Raw genomic sequence first — 21856 nt, 5'->3', positions numbered from 1 at the left:
TTTATTCTAGGCTGTGAAAGCTAATCAACAGGGGAACTCACTGCCTCGGGGCCCAGTGGAGGCTCCTTTCTTGGAGGCTTTCAAACAGAGGCTGGATGGCCATCTGTTGGAGGTGCTTTGATTGTGCTTTTCATGCATGAAAGCAGAAGGGGGGGTGGACTAATGGCTGATGGGGTCCCCTCCAGGAACCAGGGCCTGAGCTTGTACATGTTTCAATGGTTTTTAACTGGATTTTTTTTTAACACCGTTTAGATTTAATCCTGTTTTAATGTTGGCATATTGGTATATTTCAAGTTGTATGCTGATGCTTTTATGTGAAGCCTCTTTGAGTTTCCTGCAGAAAAGATAAAGCTGGGTGTAAATAATAATATAATAATATAAATATAATAATATATAATAATAATAATATTTTAAATTGCATGCTGGTGCTTTTAGGATACACTACTTTGAGTCCCCTGCAGGAGAGAAAAAGTAAGGTATAAACAAATATAATAATATATAATATCTATATATATAAAAGAGTGATGGCATCACGGCGACCCACAAACCAACAAAACTACAGGCCCCCCAACCTCGAAATTTGACAACACAACCCATCATCCATGCCTCTAGGTTGATACAACAAAAAGAAAAGAAAAATAAAGTCCTAATTAGAGAGAGAGGAATAATTGCTTTTATCCAATTGCTGCCAGTTAGAAGGCTAAGCTCCTCCAACTTGGTCTCCTAGCAACCCAATAAAAAATAATAAAAAACACTAAAAAAATTGATACAATAAAATACTATAATAACAGAAAATAACTAAAAATAATACAAGAAAATAATAAAATATAATAAATAAAAATATAACTTACAATAAAATTAATTTAAAAAATGCAAATAACGTCAAATAAAAATTACACAACAATTTTTAACCAATACCACCACCACTTTGCCACAGCAATGCGTGGCCGGGCACAGCTAGTATAATAATAATAATAGGATCCAGGCCCCGCTCTTGCCTCCTTCCCACCAGGCTTTCTTCTTTCTTTCAGAGGGGCAGCCTCTATTTTTGAATAATAATAATAATAATAATAATAATAATAATAATAATAATATGCTGATGCTTTTTTGTTAATGCTTTGAGTCTCCTGCAGGAGCAATAAAGTGGGGTTTAAATAAATATAAATAATAATAATAATAATAATAATAATAATAATAATAATAATATACTAATAATTTAAATTGTAGGCTGATGCTTTTATGTTAAGACACTTTGAGTCTCCTGCAGGAGCGATAAAGTGGGGTTTAAATAAATATAATAATAATAATATATTATCTATATATATAAAAGGATAAAGTTGCGGGCGCAGTGACTATAACAACAAAACTAAACATCCCAGAAATACGAAACTTGGCAACACAATGCAAAAGCCTTGCCTCCCGGTTACAACAACACAACCACACCACAAAACCACAATCCGGACGCACAACAATCACAACAACACATCATGACTATAACAACACAACTAAACGCCCTAGAAATACAAAACTTGGCAACACAATGCAAAAGCCTTGCCTCCCGGTTGTAACAACACAATCACACCACAAAACCACACTGGACCCACAAAACTCACAACAACGCATCGTGACTATAACACCACAACTAAACACCCCAGAAATACGAAACTTGGCGACACAATGCAAAAGCCTTCCCTCCCGGTTGTAACAACACAACCACTGCACAAAACCACAATCCGGACCCACAAAACTCACAACAAAGCATCGTGACTATAACAACACAACTAAACGCCCCAGAAATACGAAACTTGGCACACAACTAAATGCCCCAGAAATACAAAACTTGACAACACAATGCAAAAGCCTTTCCTCCCGGTTGTAACAACACAACCACACCACAAAACCACAATCCGGACCCACAAAACTCACAACAACGCATCGTGACTATAACAACACAACTAAACACCCCAGAAATACAAAATTCGACAAAACAACGCAAAAGCCTTGCCTCCCAGTTGTAACAACACAATCACACCACAAAACCACAATCCAGACCCACAAAATTCACAACGCATCATGACTATAACAACACAACTAAACACCCCAGAAATACAAAATTCGACAAAACAACGCAAAAGCCTTGCCTCCCAGTTGTAACAACACAATCACACCACAAAACCACAATCCAGACCCACAAAATTCACAACAACGCATCATGACTATAACAACACAACTAAACGCCCCAGAAATACGAAACTTGGCAACACAACGCAAAAGCCTTGCCTCCCGGTTGTAACAACACAATCACACCACAAAACCACACTGGACCCACAAAACTCACAACAATGCATCGTGACTATAACAACACAACTAAACACCCCAGAAATACAAAACTTGGCGACACAATGCAAAAGCCTTCCCTCCCAGTTGTAACAACACAACCACACCACAAAACCACACTCCAGACCCATAAAACTCACAACAATGCATCGTGACTATAACATCACAACTAAACACCCCAGAAATATGAAACTTGGCGACACAATGCAAAAGCCTTCCCTCCCGGTTGTAACAACACAACCACACCACAAAACCACCCTCCAGACCCATAAAACTCACAACAATGCATCGTGACTATAACACCACAACTAAACGCCTCAGAAATACAAAACTTAACAACACAACGCAAAAGCCTTGCCTCCCAGTTGTAACAACACAATCAAACCACAAAACCACAATCTGGACCCACAAAACTCACAACAATGCATCATGACTATAACAACACAACTAAACCGGATGGCCATCTGTCTGAGAAGTTTGGGTGGGTTCTTCCTCCATGACAAAAAGAAAGAAAGGGGTTGGACTGGATGCAAACTACAAATCCCAGCACCCCATGGCATGGAGTCCATGCATTTCAATTAGAGGCCTCTTCCTTCTCCCTTTCCCCGCCATCCAACCCATTGACCCAGTTCCATGGATCCGCAGGCAGGAAAGGCTGGGACGGATAGAACGAAGGAAGGAGGGAGGGAAGGGAAGCGAAGGAACGCCAAGTACAAGAGCCCTCCCTCTCTGCCCGGAAGGCCAAGAGCAAAAGGGAGAGAAAGACCATTGATCCGGTTATATTTACCCTCCTTTCTGACCAGTGTGTTCTTATCAGCGAGCTCAGGATCGGAGCAGAGAAAGGGAACAGCATAGGAATAAAGGAAACAAGGAGAGCACCCACTCTATCTATCCATCCACTCATCTATCCATCCACTCACCCACTAATAATAAACACCTACACTGGCAAGAATCAGCCATGCACTGAGTCTACAAGGCCATTCAGTGCTCATCCACCTCCCCAATCCCTACATTCACACTTGGCCTCCAAAAAAACAATTACAATAATAACTATGACAACAACAACAATAAGAATCTACACCATCACAGGCAAGAAGCAGCCAAGCACTGAGGCTGAGAGGCCAGTCAGTGCTACACTGGGCCTCCAAAAAACAATACAGTACCATCTAACTTATCCAGCCTTCATGACCACTATAACAACAACCATAATAAACACCTGCACAGGCAAAAAAAAAAAAAAGACTATTGTACCACAATAAGATGTAAACCGCACTCAGCAGAATCAGACATCACGATTAACAACAAACCAAAGACAACAGGGATCTCAAGCAATTATCAATCAACACAAAAATTGAAGAAGGTAACAGACTTCAAATACTACTACTAATGTGACTATAAAGAGGGGTGGAGGTCACAGCATAAATACAACCTAATGTAGACTGACCAACACCACCAGACTAAGCCACAGCAACGCGTGGCCGGGCACAGCTAGTAATATATAATACTAATAATTTAAATTGTATGCTGATGCTTTTATGGTAAGTCTCTTGGAATCTCCTGCAGGAGATATAAAGTGGGTGCATATAAATACAATAAATAATAATAATAATGGGACCCAGCCCCCCTTCCTGCTGCCCCCTCCCACCAGGCTTCCTCTTTTTTAGGGGGGGGGGAGTGAGAAGCAGCTCTCCTGGGCTTTGAATGCGTCTCTGTCCGTTGCCTTGCCCCCCCCCCCTTGAGCTGTCCCCGAGCGCCCTCTCCCCCTCCCTCCCCCTCCCCCCCCACAAGGGGAGAAGGGGCGTGGCCTTTCCTGCCGGGGTGGGCGGGGCCTCTCCGCACCTTTATAGGCGGAGGAGGAGAGAGGGAGCGCGAGAGCGAGCGGCGAAGGACGATCCCGTTGCAGAGCGGAGCCCAAGAAGAAGGAGGAGAAGAAGGAGAAGAAGAAGGAGAAGAAGGAGAGGAAGAGGGGACCCTCCCACTTCCTCCTCCCCCTTTGCAGGTATTGGGGGGGGGGGTCGCCTCCCCGCCGGGCCCGAAGAGAGGGGAGGGGGCTGCATCAAAAGGCGATGGCGGATCAGAGAGGGAGGGGGGAATGAGGGAGGGGCCTTTGTGCGAGGAGCGAGGAGCCCCCCGCCCACCCCACCTCCCCCCCCCAGTATGTTTATTTATTTATTTATTTATTTATGCCTGCCCTGCCTTTGTACCGGGCTCCCCCCCTCTCAACCCCGGGGGGACCCAGAGCGGCTTCCAAACTGTCCCGTCCATCCTTCAAGGCCACCATCCAGGCCTGTAGCCGGGGGGGGGGGGGGAAGGGTTAGGGGTTCAATCCCCCCCCTCCCCGAATTTTTTTTCTGGCTACGGCCCTGCCACCATCCACATACAAAATTGGGCCTTAGACATTAAAATCATCCGAACCCCGACATAGGAAGACATTAAAGCCAACTGTGAACAAGGACAGCCCGGGGGGCCGGAATCAATAGTCCTCCTAGGAGCCCCCCAGTCCCGTCCCATCGCGGCCTGGGATAAAAGGGGAGGGGGCTTCTCTCTCCCCTGTGGCCATTGATGGCCGTTCATTTCGAGGCCAAAGGGGTCGCGGGCATTTCCGGCAAGGACAAGGGGGGGAGGAGTGTGTCGGGGGGGGGGTCTCTCTTTGGGGAGGGGGCTTGGCCTGAGGGGTCAAAGGATGGATGGATAGAGAGAGGGATGGAGGGATGCAGAGATGGAGGGATGGATGGCGCTGCTTTGCGCTTTCTATTTATAGGGCGGGCATGTGACTGTCGGGGGGGGGCAGGAGGAGGGGGAGGAGGGGGAGGAGGAGGAGCAGAGCCCCCCCTCCCCTCCTTCCCCCCCTCCCATTTCCGGATTTCGCCCTTATTGGATGCTCGGATGAAAAAAGACTTCCCCCCCCTAACTCCCTCCTCCCCCCCCCCACCAAGTCGCCATCTGCTTCGCACGGAATTGGATCAAGGGGCGGGGGAGGGGAGCCCGTTGCTTCTGGGGAGGGAGGGAGGGAGGGGGCGTGGCCTTCCATTAGAGCCCCCCCCCTCCCTTCTCCTCCTCCTTCTCGCCCCCCGGTTAATTTCCATCCGCCTCAATGGGGATCAATAGGGATGGATTGCCTATCGATCACCCCCGGCATCGATGGGGAGGGAGCCCGTGATCAAAAGAGGGCGGGGGGGGGGACACACACATCCCAGGGAGGGCAGGCAGAGGTCGCGCCAAGGGCAAAGGGCAGGTCATTCCCTCCAAGCCGGGGGGGGGGTGCTCTACAGTCTCCGTCATTTCCTCTCTCTCTCCAGTTCTCCCATTGGGAGGGGAGAGGAGGGGGGGGTGAATGACGTCAGTGAGACTAAGGGGGAGGGAGGGGGGCTGTGACTGCTTGGAAATAAGGGGGGGCTGCACAGGTGACGTCCTGAGGCAGGGAGTTCCAATGTCGCATCTCATCACTTTGTCTAGGTTCCAACTTCGGCTCTCCTTCCAATGTTTTGGACTCCAACTCCCAGCATTCCTCACAGCCTCAGGCCCCTTCCTTTTGCCCCTCAGCCGCTTAAGCGGCTGAGGGGCAAAAGGAAGGGGCCTGAGGCTGTGAGGAATGCTGGGAGTTGGAGTCCAAAACACCTGGAGGATCAAAATTGACCCAAGCCTGCTCTAGAACCCATCACTCACCTCTTTGGGACTCAAAACTAAACAGAGATGTATGTGTTTTATTTATTTATTTATTTATTTATTTGGGGGGGGGGGCCTCTTGTCCAGCTTTCTTTGAGGGTGGCCCAAGGGGGAAGTGGCCTTCTCTATCCCAGAAGTGTCCTTCGCCAGCAGGAAAGTCCTTTCGGGCTCAAGGACAGACGCAGTGACCGCTCAGCTCTGGGATGGAGGGATGAATGAATCATAGAACCATAGAGTCGGAAGAGATTATACGGGCCATCTAGTCCAACCCCCTTCTGGCATGCAAGAAAGAACTATCGAAATATCCCTGAATGGATGGAGATGCTGCTTCCTCGGACCTGTCGGGGATGTTTTGAATGCGATTTTCCTGCTTCTTGGCAGGATGGGGTTGGACTGGATGACCCATGAGGTCTCTTCCAACTCTACTATTCTATGATTCCAATGCCTTCCTTCATTGCAAACTTTTCCTGCTACAACCTGGTCCAAGGACAAGGCGGGAAGGGCCTTTTGGACCATCTCACCTCCTAATTCATAGAATCATAGAACAGTAGAGTTGGAAGAGACCTCATGGGCCATCTAGTCCAACCCCCTGCTAAGAAGCAGGAAATCTCATTCAAAGCACCCCCGACAGATGGCCATCCAGCCTCTGCTTAAAAGCCTCCAAGGAAGGAGCCTCCACCACAGCCCGGGGCAGAGAGTTCCACTGGTGAACAGCCCTTCTCACAGTGAGGAAGTTCTTCCTGATGTTCAGGTGGAATCTCCTTTCCTGTAGTTTGAAGCCATTGTTCCCTTGTGTCCTAGTCTGCAGGGCAGCAGAAAACAAGCTTGCTCCCTCCTCCCTATGACTTCCCCTCACGTATTTGTACATGGCTATCATGTCTCCTCTCAGCCTTCTCTTCTGCAGGCTAAACATGCCAAGCTCTTTAAGCCGCTCCTCATAGGGCTTGTTCTCCAGACCCTTAATCATTTTAGTCACCCTCCTCTGGACGCTTTCCAGCTTCTTTGGCTCCATCCTGGCCTTTCTGCCTTCCACCAGGAACTCATTATCTCCCCCAAATGATGAGAGGGGCAAATAAGATACTATTCCCCCCATATCAATGTGGAGCCACCCCCCCCCCCCCCATACATAGCTACCATGTTTCCCGGGTAATAAGACAGTGTCTTATATTAATTTTTGCTCCCAAAGATGTTCTAGGTCTTATTTTCAGAGGATGTCTTATTTTTCCATGAAGAAGAATTCACATTTATTGTTGAACAAAAAAATGAACATTTATTATATACTGTACAGTAGTTGTCATCATAAACCAGCATCACCAGACAGACTGTGAATCCTAGCAAGAATTTCTTGTTACTACCAATATTTCCATGTACAACACTCTACGATACGTACATTTACCAATCCTGCATGTTGTGGTGTTCTGTTCATTGGGCATGCTTCCAAACGAAAACTTTGCTAGGTCTTACTTTCAGGGGAGGCCTTATATTTAGCAATTCAGCAAAACCTCTACTAGGTCTTATTTTCTGGGGATGTCTTATTTTAGGGGAAACAGGGTATCTCTATAAGGCACTTGACAGAAGAATAGAATAGAATAGAATAGAATAGAATAAAAGTAAAGGTAAAGGTTTTCCCTGATGTTAAGTCCAGTCACGTCTGACTCTGGGGGTTGGTGCTCATCTCCATTTCTAAGCCGAAGAGCCGGTGTTGCCCGTAGACACCTCCAAGGTCGTGTGGCTGGCATGACTGCATGGAGCGCCGTTACCTTCCTCCTCTCCTTTGGCAGTGGGGTAGATCTTGCTTTTAATTGGGGAGGGGGCAGTGAGAGACCTTTCCCCAACTTCAGGCAAACGTTGGCCCTCCAGGTGTTTTGGATTTCAGCTTCCACAATTCCTGACAGGCGGTAGGCTGCTAGGAATTGTAGGAGTTGGAGTCCAAAATACTTGGAGGGCCAGAGCCCAGCCGCAGAGGCCCCAAGGAAGAGCTCTCGGGTTGCATCCCATGGAATATTAATGGCTGCCGGGAAAGGAGATGCAGCATCGCCTCCGCTGGGGAGACTACCTGGGCCAGGTGACACACCGCTTTGCATGAGGCCATAAAGCCAACCCTTGAGGATGCCGTGCTTAACTTTGCATCCATGACCTGCAACTGCAGGAATGAATGGGTCGGACCCGGGAAGAGTGTGAGGAGGAGCATGTGCAGAGTGTGGAGGTCAAGGAGGCTGGGAAAGGATTTGGATGGAGAAGGGTCACAGGGGGCAAAGGTCACTGCTGACTTAGAGGGGTTGGGAAACAGCCCACCTTCCCTTCCCCTTGCTGCCAAGAGGCGGCGCCAATAAAGTCTCTTTTTTTTCGTGTCAGGAGCAACCGGAGTTGCTTCTGGAGTGAGAGAATTGGCCGTCTGCAAGGATGTTGCCCAGGGGACACCCGGATGTTTTACCATCCTTGTGGGAGGCTTTTCTCATGTCCCCGCATGGAGCTGGAGCTGATAGAGGGAGTTCATCCACACTCTCCCCGGGTGGGATTCGAACCTGGCAGCTTTCAGGTCAGCAACCCAACCTTCAAATCACGAGGCTTTTATCCCCTAGGCCACCGGAGGCTCCATGAAGTACCTGAAGCCTGGGCTTCTTCCCCTCCAAATGCCCAGCTTGGAATCCTAGAAGAGACCCCAAAGGCCACCCCGTCCGTCCCCTTCCACCATGCACAAAGACACAATCCAAGCCTTCCCAACAGATAGCCATCCAACCGGACTCCCAGGCAGCAGAGGAGTCCATTCTTGAAAAGCTTTTGGCCATCACGTTCTTCCTAACATTTTGGTGGAATCTCTCTTCCTGCAATTTGAATCCGTCTCTCCATTGTGTCCTAGTTTCTAGAGCAACACAAAACAAGCCCGCTCCCTCCTCGATCTGACCTCCTTTTTAAATATTTAAATATGTCTCTCGTGTCCCTTTCTCGGTCTTTTTTCATCCGAGCTATAAAAATACACCAGGCTCCTTCAACTATTCCTCAGAGAGCTTTTCGCTTCCAGGCCTTTTATCATTTTTTGGCTGCCCTTCTCTGGACAGGTTCCAGCTGGTCAAGATCCCTCTTGGACTATGGCCCCCAAAATGCCACTGTTGACTGATGTCCCCAATCTGTAAAAGTCCTTTCTGGTGCCTGATCTTGACCTCAGGAGGATTTGCTCTCACTCCCAATTTGAAGTCATTTGCAAATGTGGTCCCCATGCCTATGATCCCATTGTCCAAAGCCATGGATACAGATGTGGAATTGCCCTCCAAGGCCCAGGCAAGACCCCCACTAGTGGTCATTTCTCTGGACAGGTTCCAGCTGGTCAAGATCCCTCTTAGACTTTGGCCCCAAAAATGCCATTGTTGACCAAGGTCCCCAATCTGTGAAGGTTCTTTTGATGCTTGATCCTGACCTCCAAGATGTTTGCTCTCACTCCCAGTTTGGAGTCATTTGCAAATAAAGTTTGCAATAATTCGCAATGATGTAGTATTATTATTAAATGACTACAATAATTTACCTATGATCCCATCGCCCAAAGTCATGGATAAGGATATTGAATAGCCCTCAAAGGCCCAGGTCAGACCCCCACTACTGGTCATTCTCTCCAGGGCTTCCTGCCTTTATGCAGCTCAACCTGGCTCCTTCCTGGACCTGTCAGATTCAGCAGTGGCAGAAATATGCTTGGCCTGCTTTCTGGGCTGCTGTAGGAAGCTCTCCCTTTGAAACAAGCCTGGAAACGGTTGACCAGCAAGGCCATTGCACTGACTGGCACTGGTTACAAGGAACACATGACTCCAGTGGAGCGTCTCCCGTTACAGGCAGAACACGGCTCCCTGGTTACAGAGCGACAGATCGTTGGCCAGGCTGTGACCCCCAAAGGCCCCAATGGCTGGTCTTCCAGCTCGGAGAGAGAAAGGCTAGAGCTTGAGCTTGATGGTCAACAGGAAGATCTCCCTCCCTCTACTCCAGGCATGGGCAAACTTCGGCCCTCCTGGTGTTTTGGACTTCAACTCCCAGAAATCCCAGCCAGCTTGCAGGCAGACTGGGGAGCAGGATGTTTCCTTGTGGAGGGAAAAGCGGGGTAAAAATAAACATCATAACATGTTGTCGAAGGCTTTCATGGCCAGAATCACTGGGTTGCTGTGAGAATTCTGGACTGTATGGCCAATATGTTCCAGCAGCATTCTCTTTTGACATTTTACCTGCATCTGTGGCAAGCATCCTCTGAAATTTGTTCACCTCACAACCTCTGAGGATGCCTGCCGTAGATGTGGGCGAAATGTCAGGAGAGAATACTTCTATAACATGGCCATACAGCCCGGAAAACATACAACAACCCTGTTCAGAGGTCTGTTGGAAATGAGGCAAAAAATCAAGTGTCATTTAACAGCCTACCGACTGTTAGAAATTTTGGGAGTTGGAATTCCTGGAAGGCCCAAGTTTGTTCATGTCTAATCTAGTCCAACTCCCTTCTGCTATTATGTAGGAAAAGCACAGTCACATCCCTCCCGACAGATGGCCATCCAGCCTCTGCTTAGAAGCCTCCAAGGAAGGAGCCTCCACCAGACTCGGAGGCAGAGAGTTCCACCGTTGAACTCAGCGATCTCTCTCTACTGTCTCCTGCTGCCCCCCTTTGGCCTTCCTTCCTCTTTCTCCCTCTCTAACCGACTTGTTTTCAGGGTCTCCGGACCATGGGACCTCCACCCCCCCTCTCTCTCCCTGGTGGTTTTCACACAGGTTTGTCTCCCTGCAGCCGCTCTGTGTCCCGTGCAGCCATGAAGCTGGAGAGCCCCAGCTCGGCCGACTCTCCGCTGGAGTTCTCCGTGGCCACAGAGGAGGAGTTCGAGGAGGTCCTGGCCATGTCCAAGGGCATCTACGGCGGCCTGGACTACCTGCCCAGCCGCTACCACAGCTGGATCCGGGAGCCCAACCGCACCGTCATCGTGGCCAAGAAGAACGGAGCCGTGGTGAGGACCCTGCTGTGCTGGGCGCTGCCTCCGAATGGGAGACCCCAAGGAGGGGGGGCTGCTGTGGAGCTGGGGGAAAGGGGGGTCGCGGGTGGGGGGAAGCTTCCCTATAGGGCAGTTCAGAGAAGGGTCTAGGATTGAACAAGGCCCCTGAGGCCTGGGCATCTCACCCACTGCCAAAATATTGGGTTGCTGTGAGTTTTTTGGACTGTATGGCCATGTTACAGCAGCATTCTCTCCTGATGTTTCGCCTGCATCTGCGGCAGGCATCCTCAGAGGTTGTGAGGTATATTGGAAACTAGGGAATGAGGGGGATTCCGGACATGAATCAGTCAGGGCCAGCTAACGCATCCCAACAAGGATTCCCCTAGGCAGTAAACAGCCAGACCTTGAAATTGAAAGGCTAATCAATGCTAATCAAGGTGATATTAATGGCAATGTTGACACTGGCCTCCAACAGACAAGAATTCTTTCTCCCACCTTGGACCTTCCACAGATATATAAATCAGATATGTGCTGCTTGCTTCGGCAGCACATATCTGATTTATAATGTACTGTACAGTTTTTATATGTGTGTTTTATTGTAAGCCGCCCTGAGTCCCCTGTTGGGTGAGAAGGGCGGGATATAAATGTTGTCATAAATAAATAAATAAATAAATAAACCTCACTTGCCTAGTTTCCAACAGACCTCACAACCTCTCAGGATGCCTGCCATAGATGTGCGTGAAATGTCAGGAGAGAATAATTATGGAACATGGCCATAAAAGGTAAAGGTTTTCCCCTGACGTTAAGTCCAGTCATGTCTGACTCTGGGGGTTGGTGCTCATCTCCATTTCTAAGCTGAAGAGCCGGCGTTGTCCGTAGACACCTCCAAGGTCATGTGGCCATTGGCATGACTGCATGGATCGCCGTTAACATGGCCATACAGCCTGGTAAAATGACAGCAACCCGGAACCTGTCTTGTTCGTGACTTGGGGGCTGCCTGTAATTGCCTTGGAGGGTGCAGCTTGAGCAGAATGGGGGAAGCAGCCAGCTGGGAATGTTCAGGCCACGTTTTCTCTCCTTGGGGAGCTTTGGGCCCCCAGATGAGGCCACCCCTTTGTGCCTGGCTCAGAGGGGCTCCCGCAGAGTCCAGGAGGCAGCTACTCTTGCTATTTAATTGCCACCACAGTCGGGATCTGTGACAAGGGAGGGCTCCCCCAACCTCTTTTGAAGCTAGTATTGATTGCTCAGAAAGCAAGGTGGTAGGCTGGTGCCGTGCTCTCCTGCTGAACCTCAAAGCCGACGTGTTTTCCTAGCTAAAATCCTGGGGTTCTGAGGGAGGGTGGATGTGCGTTGGCAGAGTTCAAGCCCAGGAGGCCACAGCAGTCATCTTCTGTCCTTCAAGGGCTCTTTGGGAAGTACAGGAGACTCAGGAGAGCTCCATGAAAACACTGGAATGTTCTGCAGGGGCCTAGAACCTTCCTAGTGTTGTGGTAATCTCTGAGCGGTTAGACTCCATTTAACCCTCTCTGGGGGAGATTCCACCAAAAAACAGCAGAGTAGCAAAAGCAAAGGCTTTCAAATGCAACAGTTATTTACAAGGGGCGAGCAAAGAGAAGCCTTTGACCATTTAGGATTGCAATGGAGTGCAGTCTCAGTAAAAGTTCAAAAAGTATTTATTCAGGTAAAAAGAACTCCATTGCAGATAGAAAGGCTTGGGAGCTGTCTAGTCTACTCTAGACTGGTTTCTAAGGAAAAATAAGAAAGGAAAAATAATAACATCTAAATAGTTACATCTTGCCAGGAGAGATGGCAGGACATGTTGTTAGCTTGAAGAACAAAGGGAGAAGAGAGAACCAAAATGGTTCCAACCTCATGGTCCAGTTTATTGAGGCCATAAAAGACATTCTGACCAATGAGAAGTTAGGGTCCCTGGAGATTCACATTTCTACTAACTTCAAAGTAAGGGATGTGATGTACACAGGATAGAGTGAAACACAGTGAAGCCTATCTAGGCATGCTTTGGAAACGGAAAGGATTCCCTCAGTCTAACTCTATCATCTATCTAACTACATCTAGACTTGAGTCCTCCAGGGTGATTCCCAACATCTAGGAGCATTGAAAAGCATCTGGGGAGGGGCCAGTGAAGAGCCAGGCCTTGGGAAACACAGCGCTCCTCTGTGGCCACGATCCATTTGGTTCTGCTTCAGAGGAAGGCAAGGCAGCTGCAGTCCCAGTAATGGGCCGCTGTGATGGAGAAAGGACCCCACTTTGCCCCATTGCTCCACAGCAGCACTCTGAAGGGGATTCGGGTGGGATGAGCACCCCTTTGATCTCCTGGAGGTGATGGGAGGGGGGCTTCACAATCTGCCCCCCTCCCCAAGCTTTCTCTTTCTCTTCCATTCTTCTCTTGCATCTAATCAGGAGGTGGGGGGCGATTTGGGGGGCTCCGTGGGAAGCAGATGGGTGACCCTGTTGCAGCCAAGTGGGGAACGCTACACTGGAGCTGGATGGCCCCTCCTGGTCAAATGGAGGCCGACCTTTGATCCCAAGGCCCTGAAGCCCCCTTCCCAATTGGGCCAAAGATGGAGTAGGAATCCTCTTCATGCCCAAATTCACCAGGATGATGTCAAGTCTGTGCAGGTTCCCTGTCTCCCCTATTCGGGGGCATATTGATACTTCCCGCCTGGCTTGATATTTGCTCAGGTTGCCCTTTGTGGGCTGAGCCAGGAGGGCAATCCCACAAACCTGGAGCATTGAAACAACAACAGCAACATCAACAACAACAATAGATGCCTCCAGGCAGGGCCGTAGCCAGAGGGGGGAGCTTAAGAGGTCAACTGCCCCCTAAAAACCTGGTTTACTAATGAATCAGGTTTTTTTCAACCGGAAACATTTTGGGAGGGGGGTTGAAATTTTAACCCCCCCCCCCCCACAGCCCTGCCTCCAGGCAACAACACTGATTGACTTTGCAGCTGCCAAACTATTCAATGCTAATCAAGCTTGCCAACTGTAACATTCACACTTGCTCCGAACAGACATGAGTTCTTTCCCCACACCCTGGATATTCAGTAATAATGCTTAATTAACAGTTTATCTCTAAACTGTTCATTTTTGGAATTTCCCTACCCTATTATAGCTCTTCTCCTATGTCTTTGTATGTCATGGGATACAGAGATATGTACACCCCACTTGCCTCATTTCCAACAGACCTCTAAACAAACCTCTGAGGATGGCAGCCACAGAGGCAGGTGAAACATCAAGAGAGAATGCCACAGGAACACATTTACCGTACAGCTCGACAAACTCACAGCAACATAATAATAATAATAATAATATCCCCTCCCTGTCAAGGATGTGTTAGGCAGACCCCTCCCCATTTTCTAGCAAATAAACCCCCACTTGCTCTGGCAATGGGTGGGTTGGGCTGATGACCCTTGCCCCCAAAAGGGGTCCCCACACACTTTGCCCCCCCCCCCATTTCCGGTGCAGCGTTGCCTTCCTTTTCTGACCTTTTGGGTTTCTTTGTTTACAGCTTCCCTCTGGACTTCTCTCTTTCTCTCCTCCTTCCTCTCTCTCTCTCTCTCTCTCTCTCTTTTGAAAGCAATCCATGGATAAAAACCGAATGATTTTCGCTGGGTTTTATTCACGTAGGTGTGTGGGGCTGAGGCCCGGCCAAGGTCAAGGTCAAGGCCAAGGAAGGTGGCGGGGCTCCTCGGAGGAGGACCGACCGGGAGTGACCGGCGGGGCGCGCAGGACAGAGACCCACCCGTTGGCCCACCCGCCCGCTGCCCCAATAGCTCTCTCCTCCCTCTTTGTGTGTCTCTGCTCTTGAGACCCCCGCCCGTTCCGTAGCAATAAAGGGCCCCCTCCGAATGGTACTAGTATGACGCTTACTCACTCACTCTGTGATCTTGCTAAACTACTTGTCATAAGTTGCCGCTGATGCTGCTGATGCTGCTGATGCTCCTGATGCTGCCTTTGTTCTCTCTCTCTCTCTTGCTCTCCATCTCTCTCTCTTTCTATTTCTGAAATATGTTGTGATTGATGCTTAATGATGTGCCAAAAGAATTGTCGTTTGAAAAGCCCCCCTTTTTGCCCCCCCACCCGCAACCAAATGACCCCTCCCCTTTACTGACCCCTCCCCTCTTTGCTTTGATTGATTAACGCCACCTTTTCCTTTCCAATGGCCAGCTGCCACTCCAGCCCCCCTGGGGGTTGACTCTCTCTGCTCTCTTTCTCCCCACTTCTGACCCCAGATCGGGCTCCAGTCCATCTACATCATCGACTCGGGGGAGACGGCGCTGGTGGAGGGGCTGCGCGTGGCCCCCTGGGAGCGTGGCAGGGGCGTGGCCGGCGTGCTGCAGCGCTTCTGCGCCCAGATGGTCAAGGAGCAGCACCCGGGGGTCAAGGTCTCGCGACTCACCCGCGACGACCAGCTCGGACCCAAGGACCTCAAGAAGTACCGTGTCATCGCCAAGCAGGTCAGCCGGGACCCCCCCAGGGGACATAATGGAAAAGCACCATCAAAGCCCTCCCCACCCAGCCTCTGCCTCATCAGAATAACAACAATAATAGATCTAAAGAATCCGGTAGGAGCCCTGGTGGCAAAGTGCGTTAAAGCGCTGAGCTGCTGAACTTGCAGACCGAAAGGCCCCAGGTTCAAATCCCAGGAGCGGCTTGAGTGCCCGCTGTTAGCTCCAGCTCCTGCCAACCTAGCAGTTCGAAAACATGCAAATGTGAGTAGATCAATAGGTACCGCTTCGGTGGGAAGGTAATGGTACTCCATGCAGTCATGCCAGCCACATGACCTTGGAGGTGTCTATGGACAATGCCGGCTCTTCGGCTTAGACATGGAAATGAGTACCAACCCCCAGAGTCGGTCACGACTGGACTTAATGTCAGGGGAAAACCTTGACCTTTACCTTCACCAAGGGTTGGAAAGGACCTTCAAAGGGCATCCAGTCTCCCCCTCGGAGAGTCCTAGCGTTGGATGGGGCCCCCAAAGGTCACTCCATCTGTGCAGAGAGGAAGGAAGCAGGGAGTCTGAGAGGTGGAAGGGGCGCCCAAGGACATCCAGTCACCCCATCTACGCAGGGGGAAAGGAAGCAAGGAGTCCAAAAAGAGGAAGGGACCCCAAAGGCCATGCAGTCACCCAACACATAATTCTAGGGTTAGAAGGGACCTCCAAAGGCCACCCATTCACCCCATCAGAGAATCCTAGTTAGAAGGGGCCCCCAAAGGACATCCAGTCACCCCATCAGAGAATCCTAAAATTGGAAGGGACTTCCAACGGGCATCCAGTCACTGCACCCATATGGGGCAGAAGGAAGCAGGGCGTCCAAAAGACGGAAGGGACTCCCAAAGTCCATTCAGTCCAACCCCCTTCTTCTTGTCATAAAGGAAAAGCACAGGAAAAGCCCTCCTGACAAATGGCCATCCAGCCTCTGCATAATCATAATAACAACAACAATAGATCCAAAGAATCCTCGGGTTGGAAGGGACCCCCAAATGCCATTCAGTCCAACTCCCTTCCGCTATAAAGGAAAGGTTTAATCAAAGCATCCCGACAGATGGCCACCCAGCATGTTTAAAAGCCTGCAAGGAAGGAGCTTCCACTGGACTCTGAGGCAGAGAGTTCTTCTGTTGAACAGCTCTCCTTACAGTCAGGAAGTTCTTCCTCGTGTTCAATGGAATCTCCTTTCCCGCCATTTGAACCCATGTCTCCATTGAGGCCTGGTCCCCAGGGCAGCAGAGAACAAGGCCCGCTCCCTCTTCCTTATGAAGGAGGGCAGGCAGAATGCCCACCCATTTCAGGCTGGTTACAGTCTGTGGCATCACGTCATCCAGAGATGCCAGGAAGCAGCGTCAGATTTCATGGTATAATGGTTTTGGGAAAGGGAGGGGTGGCCATTTGCAGGAACTGCCCTGGTTCCTCAGCCAGCCCTTCGTGGAAGCTGTGTGGGCGCTTTCAGGGAAAGGTATGGCAATGAAAACACTTAGGAATCAGCCTTCCTTCCTTTAGCAAAGCCTGCCTCAGTTTCCCTGAGCCCAAAAGCATGCAAGGCAGGCAGATGCAGATCACAAACGTAAACGTTTACTAATGGCTTGGCCTTGGCATCTGCATAGCAAACCTCCATCCTAAGTAGCCAATGAAAAGATCAGACACAGTCTTCATTCTAAGGGTGATTAAAGATGCCTGGAGGTCAGGAGAGGCCAGGGAGAGATCAGAAGGCCGAGCCCTGAGGCTTGATGGGCTTGAGAGGACCAAAGGCCCCCAGGAAGGAAGGGCTCTGGGCCTATGGCATGGCCTACTGCAATGGCACCCAGCTATTTATTTTATTTATTTATTTACAGTATTTATATTCCGCCCTTCTTTCTCACCCCGAAGGGGACTCAGGGCGGATCACATTATACACACACAGGGCAAACATTCAATGCCCATAAACATATCGAACCGAGACAGAGACAAACAGATGCAGAGGCAATTTAACCTTCTCCTGAGGGGATGTTCGATTCTGGCCACAGGGGGGAGCAGCTGCTTCATCATCCACTCTGACGGCACTTCCTCATTCCAATGTCGTAAATTAGTTAAACTTGCCTCCTCACTATCAAGTAGGTACCTTATTTCCTACTTGATAGATGCAACTATCTTTCGGGTTGCTAGGTCAGCAACGAGCAGGGGCTATTTTTTATTTTAATTGACGCGTGCTCACCCCGCCACGGGCTGGCCTCGAACTCATGACCTCATGGTCAGAGTGATTTATTGCAGCAGGCTGCTCTCCAGCCTGCACCACAGCCCGGCCCTATTTGGGACTCCAGCTCCCAGAAGCCCCCATTGCCAGCTTGTTTGATGGCCAGGAATTCTGGGAATTGGAGGCCCAAACAGCTGGAGGGCTGTGGGCGGAGGGGGCCTGGTCTCCTGCAATTATTTATTTGTTTACGGTACTTTTACCCTTCCTTTCTCGACCCCGGAGGGGACTCAAGGCAGCTTCACAACATGGCAATAATTCAATGCCTTTGAAAACAGAGGACAAAAACAACCATTTAAATAAAGTAAAATATTAAAATACAATTAAAAAGTTAAAACATTTAACTTCTTCTCCATTGGACTGGATGACCTTTGGGGGTCCCTTCCAGCTCTAGGGAGGGGTCTGCAGGAGGGGCTGAGGGAGCCCACCCCCACCCCAATAATAGGGACCAGGTCTTTCTGGCCATGCATTGCGAAGGAGGAGTTGGATGAGAGGAACAAAGGAGGAGGAGTCTCTGCCTCAGGGACAGGAAAGGCAAAGGCCAGAAGCCCAGCAGTTGCCATCTTCCCCTCCCCCGCCCCCCCCCGCCCCCCCCGCCCCCCCACCCCCAGATGGCCAGGCGTGAGGTCGCTTCCCTGCCAGTGGATAGTCCCTCTCATTGCGGCGGGGGGTGGGCTCCCTTCCCTAGGCAAGCGAAGTGGGCAGGGAGGGGGTCTTGCTGGGCAGCGCTCCTCGTGCTGACGCTCTCCTCTTCCTCTCCTCCTCCTCTTTCTCATCTTCCCCTCTTCCTCCCCTCCCCCGTTTCCTCACTCTTCTCCTCTTCCTCTTTGCCTGCCTCCTCCTCTTCCCCTCCCCTTCTGCCCCTCCTTCCTTCCTTCCTTCCTCTTCCTTATCTTCTCTCCTCCTCTTTCTCCTTCTCTCCTTCCTCTTCCTTCCTCCTCTTTTTCTCCCCTTCCCTCCTCCCCCTCTTGTCTTCCTCCGTTCCTCTTCTTCTTTCTCCCCTTTCCCCTCCTTCCTCCTTTCTTCCTCTCCTCTCCTCTCCTCTTCTTCTTCCTTTCCCCCTCCCTCCTCCCTCTCCTCCTCCTCCTCTTCCTTTTTCCTCTTCCTCATCTTCCCCTCTTCCTCCCCTCCCCCGTTTCCTCACTCTTCTCCTCTTCCTCTTTGCCTGCCTCCTCCTCTTCCCCTCCCCTTCTGCCCCTCCTTCCTTCCTTCCTTCCTCTTCCTTATCTTCTCTCCTCCTCTTTCTCCTTCTCTCCTTCCTCTTCCTTCCTCCTCTTTTTCTCCCCTTCCCTCCTCCCCCTCTTGTCTTCCTCCCTTCCTCTTCTTCTTTCTCCCCTTTCCCCTCCTTCCTCCTTTCTTCCTCTCCTCTCCTCTCCTCTTCTTCTTCCTTTCCCCCTCCCTCCTCCCTCTCCTCCTCCTCCTCTTCCTTTTTCCTCTTCCTCATCTTCCCCTCTTCCTCCCCTCCCCCGTTTCCTCACTCTTCTCCTCTTCCTCTTTGCCTGCCTCCTCCTCCTCCCCTCCCCCTTCTGCCCCTCCTTCCTTCCTTCCTCTTCCTTATCTTCTCTCCTCCTCTTTCTCCTCCTCTCCTTCCTCTTCCTTCCTCCTCTTTTCCTCCCCTTCCCTCCTCCCCCTCTTGTCTTCCTCCCTTCCTCTTCTTCTTTCTCCCCTTTCCCCTCCTTCCTCCTTCCTTCCTCTCCTCTCCTCTCCTCTTCTCTTCCTTTCCCCCTCCCTCCTCCCTCTCCTCCCCCTCTCCTTCCTCCTCATGGTCTTCTCCCGCCTTGTCCCCTCCCTCCTCTTCCTCCTCTCCGCATCCTCCCCCCCCCCCCCTTCACAGGGCATCCTTCTGGTCCGCTTCGAGGCGCAGGAGCTGCTGGGCCGGCTGGAGGCGGCGGAGGCGGCGCTGGCGGGGTCGGGGTCGGGGTCGGGGTCGGGGGGCGGGGGCCTGGCCTCCCCGCCGGAGCTGCTGTCGGAGAGCGAGGTCCCGGCGGTGGTGCTGTCGGAGCGGTTCCGCCGCGAGGTGCTTCCGGGCCAGACCATCATCCAGGACTGGCAGCCCTTCAAGGCCTGCGAGAGCAACCTGGCGCTGCTGCGGCAGAAGGACCTGCGCTGGCTGGTCGACCGCCGGGACCGCCCCTCGGTGGCCTCGCTCAGCACGCGCCCCTTCGCCGTCCCCATGGCCGACCCCGCCGACGACGACGGGAGCGGGGGCTGGCTGTACCTCAACGTGGACGCCTTCGGCCGCGGGGCCGCGCAGCTGCTCCAGGGCCAGCTGCTCCGCCACCTCCGCCTCCAGCTGCCGGCCCTGGGCGCGCGCCGCGTGGCCTGCCAGCTCTTCCTCCCGCCCGAGCGCTGGCGGGACCTGGCCGCCTTCTGCCGCGCCGCCCTCGGCCTCGAGCCCGCCAAGCCCTACGCCGAGCAGCTGCTCCTCGAGGAGGACCTCGTCTAGGAACCGGGAGGAGGGGGGCCCGGCCTCCCCACCCCCGACCCCCGCCCAAACGCTTCCGCACTTTCAGAGCCCGGGGAGGAGGGAGAGGAGAGGAGGGGTCTCCAAGGCCTTGGGGCCCCCACGACCGAAGCCCCTGCCTTCCCTCCCCCGCAGACCCCTCCCTGGGGTTGGACCAGACCCCCAAAACCCCCAAAGGCCATCCAGTCCAATGGCGAAGAAGAAGGCGGCCCTGGGACCCCATCCCTCTCCCCGACGCCCCCGCACTTTCAGAGCCTGGAGAGGAGGGGAGGGGTCTCCAAGGCCTTGGGGCCACACCAGCGAAGCCCCTGCCTTCCCTCCCCTGCAGACCCCTCCCTAGGGTTGGACGGGACCCCCAAAACCCCCAAAGGCCATTCAGTCCAATGGAGAAGAAGAAGGAGAAGGCTCTGGGGCTCCCCATCCCTCTCCCCGACGCCCCCGCACTTTCAGAACCTGGAGAGGAGGGGAGGGGTCTCCAAGGCCTCGGGGCCCCACCAGCGAAGCCCCTGCCTCCCCTCCCCTGCAGACCCCTCCCTAGGGTTGGACGGGACCCCCAAAACCCCTAAAGGCCATTCAGTCCAATGGCGAAGAAGAAGGCGGCCCTGGGACCCCATCCTTATCCCCGACGCCCCCGCACTTTCAGAACCTGGAGAGGAGGGGAGGGGTCTCCAAGGCCTCGGGGCCCCACCAGCGAAGCCCCTGCCTCCCCTCCCCTGCAGACCCCTCCCTAGGGTTGGACGGGACCCCCAAAACCCCTAAAGGCCATTCAGTCCAATGGCGAAGAAGAAGGCGGCCCTGGGACCCCATCCTTATCCCCGACGCCCCCGCACTTTCAGAGCCTGGAGAGGAGGGGAGGGGTCTCCAAGGCCTCGGGGCCCCACCAGCGAAGCCCCTGCCTCCCCTCCCCTGCAGACCCTTCCCTAGGGTTGGACGGGACCCCCAAAGGTCATCCAGTCCAACAGAGAAGAAGAAGGCGGCCCTGGGACCCCATCCTTATCCCCGACGCCCCCGCACTTTCAGAGCCTGGAGAGGAGGGGTCTTCAAGGCCTTGGGGCCCCCACGACCGAGGCCCCTTCTTCTCCCCGCAGACCCCTCCCTGGAGTTGGAAGGCACCCCCAAAATCCCCAAAGGCCATCCAGTTCAACGGAGAAGAAGAAGGAGAAGCCTCTGGGGCTCCCCATCCCTCTCCCCGACGCCTCCGCACTTTCAGAGCCTGGAGAGGAGGGGTCTCCAAGGCCTCGGGACCCTCGAATGCCCCCCTCCCCCAAGGAATACGAGCAGGCCTCAGTCGCGAAGCCCCTCCTGCAGACCCTTCCCTGGATCTAGTTCAACAGAGAAGAAGGCGGCCCTGGGACTCCCCCCCCCCCCCATCACCGCCTCTGACGCTTTCGCACTTTCAGAGCATAGAGAGGAGGGGTCTCCAAGGCCCCGGGACCCCCGCTCCTTCCCTTCCCAGGAATGAAGCCCCTCCCCTCCATCCCAGGCCCCTCCCACTCCCCAGGAACACCCTCAGGCCTTGGTTGCGGGGCAAAGCGAAGCCTCTCCTGCAGACCCCTCCCTAGTTGGATGGGACCCCCAAAGGCCATCCAGTCCAATGGAGAAGAAGGCGGCTTCCCGGAGACCCCTCCCCCATCCCAATTCTCGGCGCTTCCGCACTTTCAGAGCCTTCCTCCCTCCCTCCCTTC

General features: G+C 52.2%; 1 protein-coding gene across 3 annotated transcripts; it reads left to right on the top strand.

Annotated features, from left to right (window-relative positions):
* The first annotated feature begins 4249 nt into the window (after nt 1-4249).
* Nucleotides 4250-20285, top strand: nat16 (N-acetyltransferase 16 (putative)). 3 transcript variants are annotated; one of them, XM_062967069.1, is made up of 4 exons: nt 4250-4336; nt 10760-10973; nt 15215-15439; nt 19542-20285. In XM_062967069.1, the coding sequence occupies exons 2-4, from the start codon at nt 10782-10784 to the stop codon at nt 20151-20153; spliced, it is 1029 nt and encodes a 342-aa protein (XP_062823139.1). In that variant the 5' UTR covers nt 4250-4336; nt 10760-10781; the 3' UTR covers nt 20154-20285. The 3 variants fall into 3 exon arrangements, with proteins under 3 accessions (XP_062823139.1, XP_062823140.1, XP_062823141.1); XM_062967070.1 differs by having other exon boundaries at nt 4270-4336; nt 10744-10973; XM_062967071.1 differs by lacking the exons at nt 4250-4336; nt 10760-10973 and adding an exon at nt 11069-14833.
* The last annotated feature ends 1571 nt before the right edge of the window (nt 20286-21856 follow it).

The sequence above is a fragment of the Anolis carolinensis genome, unplaced genomic scaffold (genome assembly GCF_035594765.1).
Source record: "Anolis carolinensis isolate JA03-04 unplaced genomic scaffold, rAnoCar3.1.pri scaffold_96, whole genome shotgun sequence".
Classification (NCBI taxonomy): Eukaryota; Metazoa; Chordata; class Lepidosauria; order Squamata; family Dactyloidae; genus Anolis; species Anolis carolinensis.
Note: the sequence above shows the minus strand (reverse complement) of the source record. Positions and strands in the feature narration are given on the sequence as shown.

Excerpts from the sequence above, each read along its gene's own strand:
- nat16 (XM_062967069.1), top strand. The coding sequence starts at position 10,782 with ATGAAGCTGGAGAGCCCCAGCTCGGCCGACTCTCCGCTGGAGTTCTCC. Across the intron at positions 10,974-15,214 it reads CCAAGAAGAACGGAGCCGTG|ATCGGGCTCCAGTCCATCTA; the intron begins GTGAGGACCCTG and ends TTCTGACCCCAG. Across the intron at positions 15,440-19,541 it reads ACCGTGTCATCGCCAAGCAG|GGCATCCTTCTGGTCCGCTT; the intron begins GTCAGCCGGGAC and ends CCCCCTTCACAG.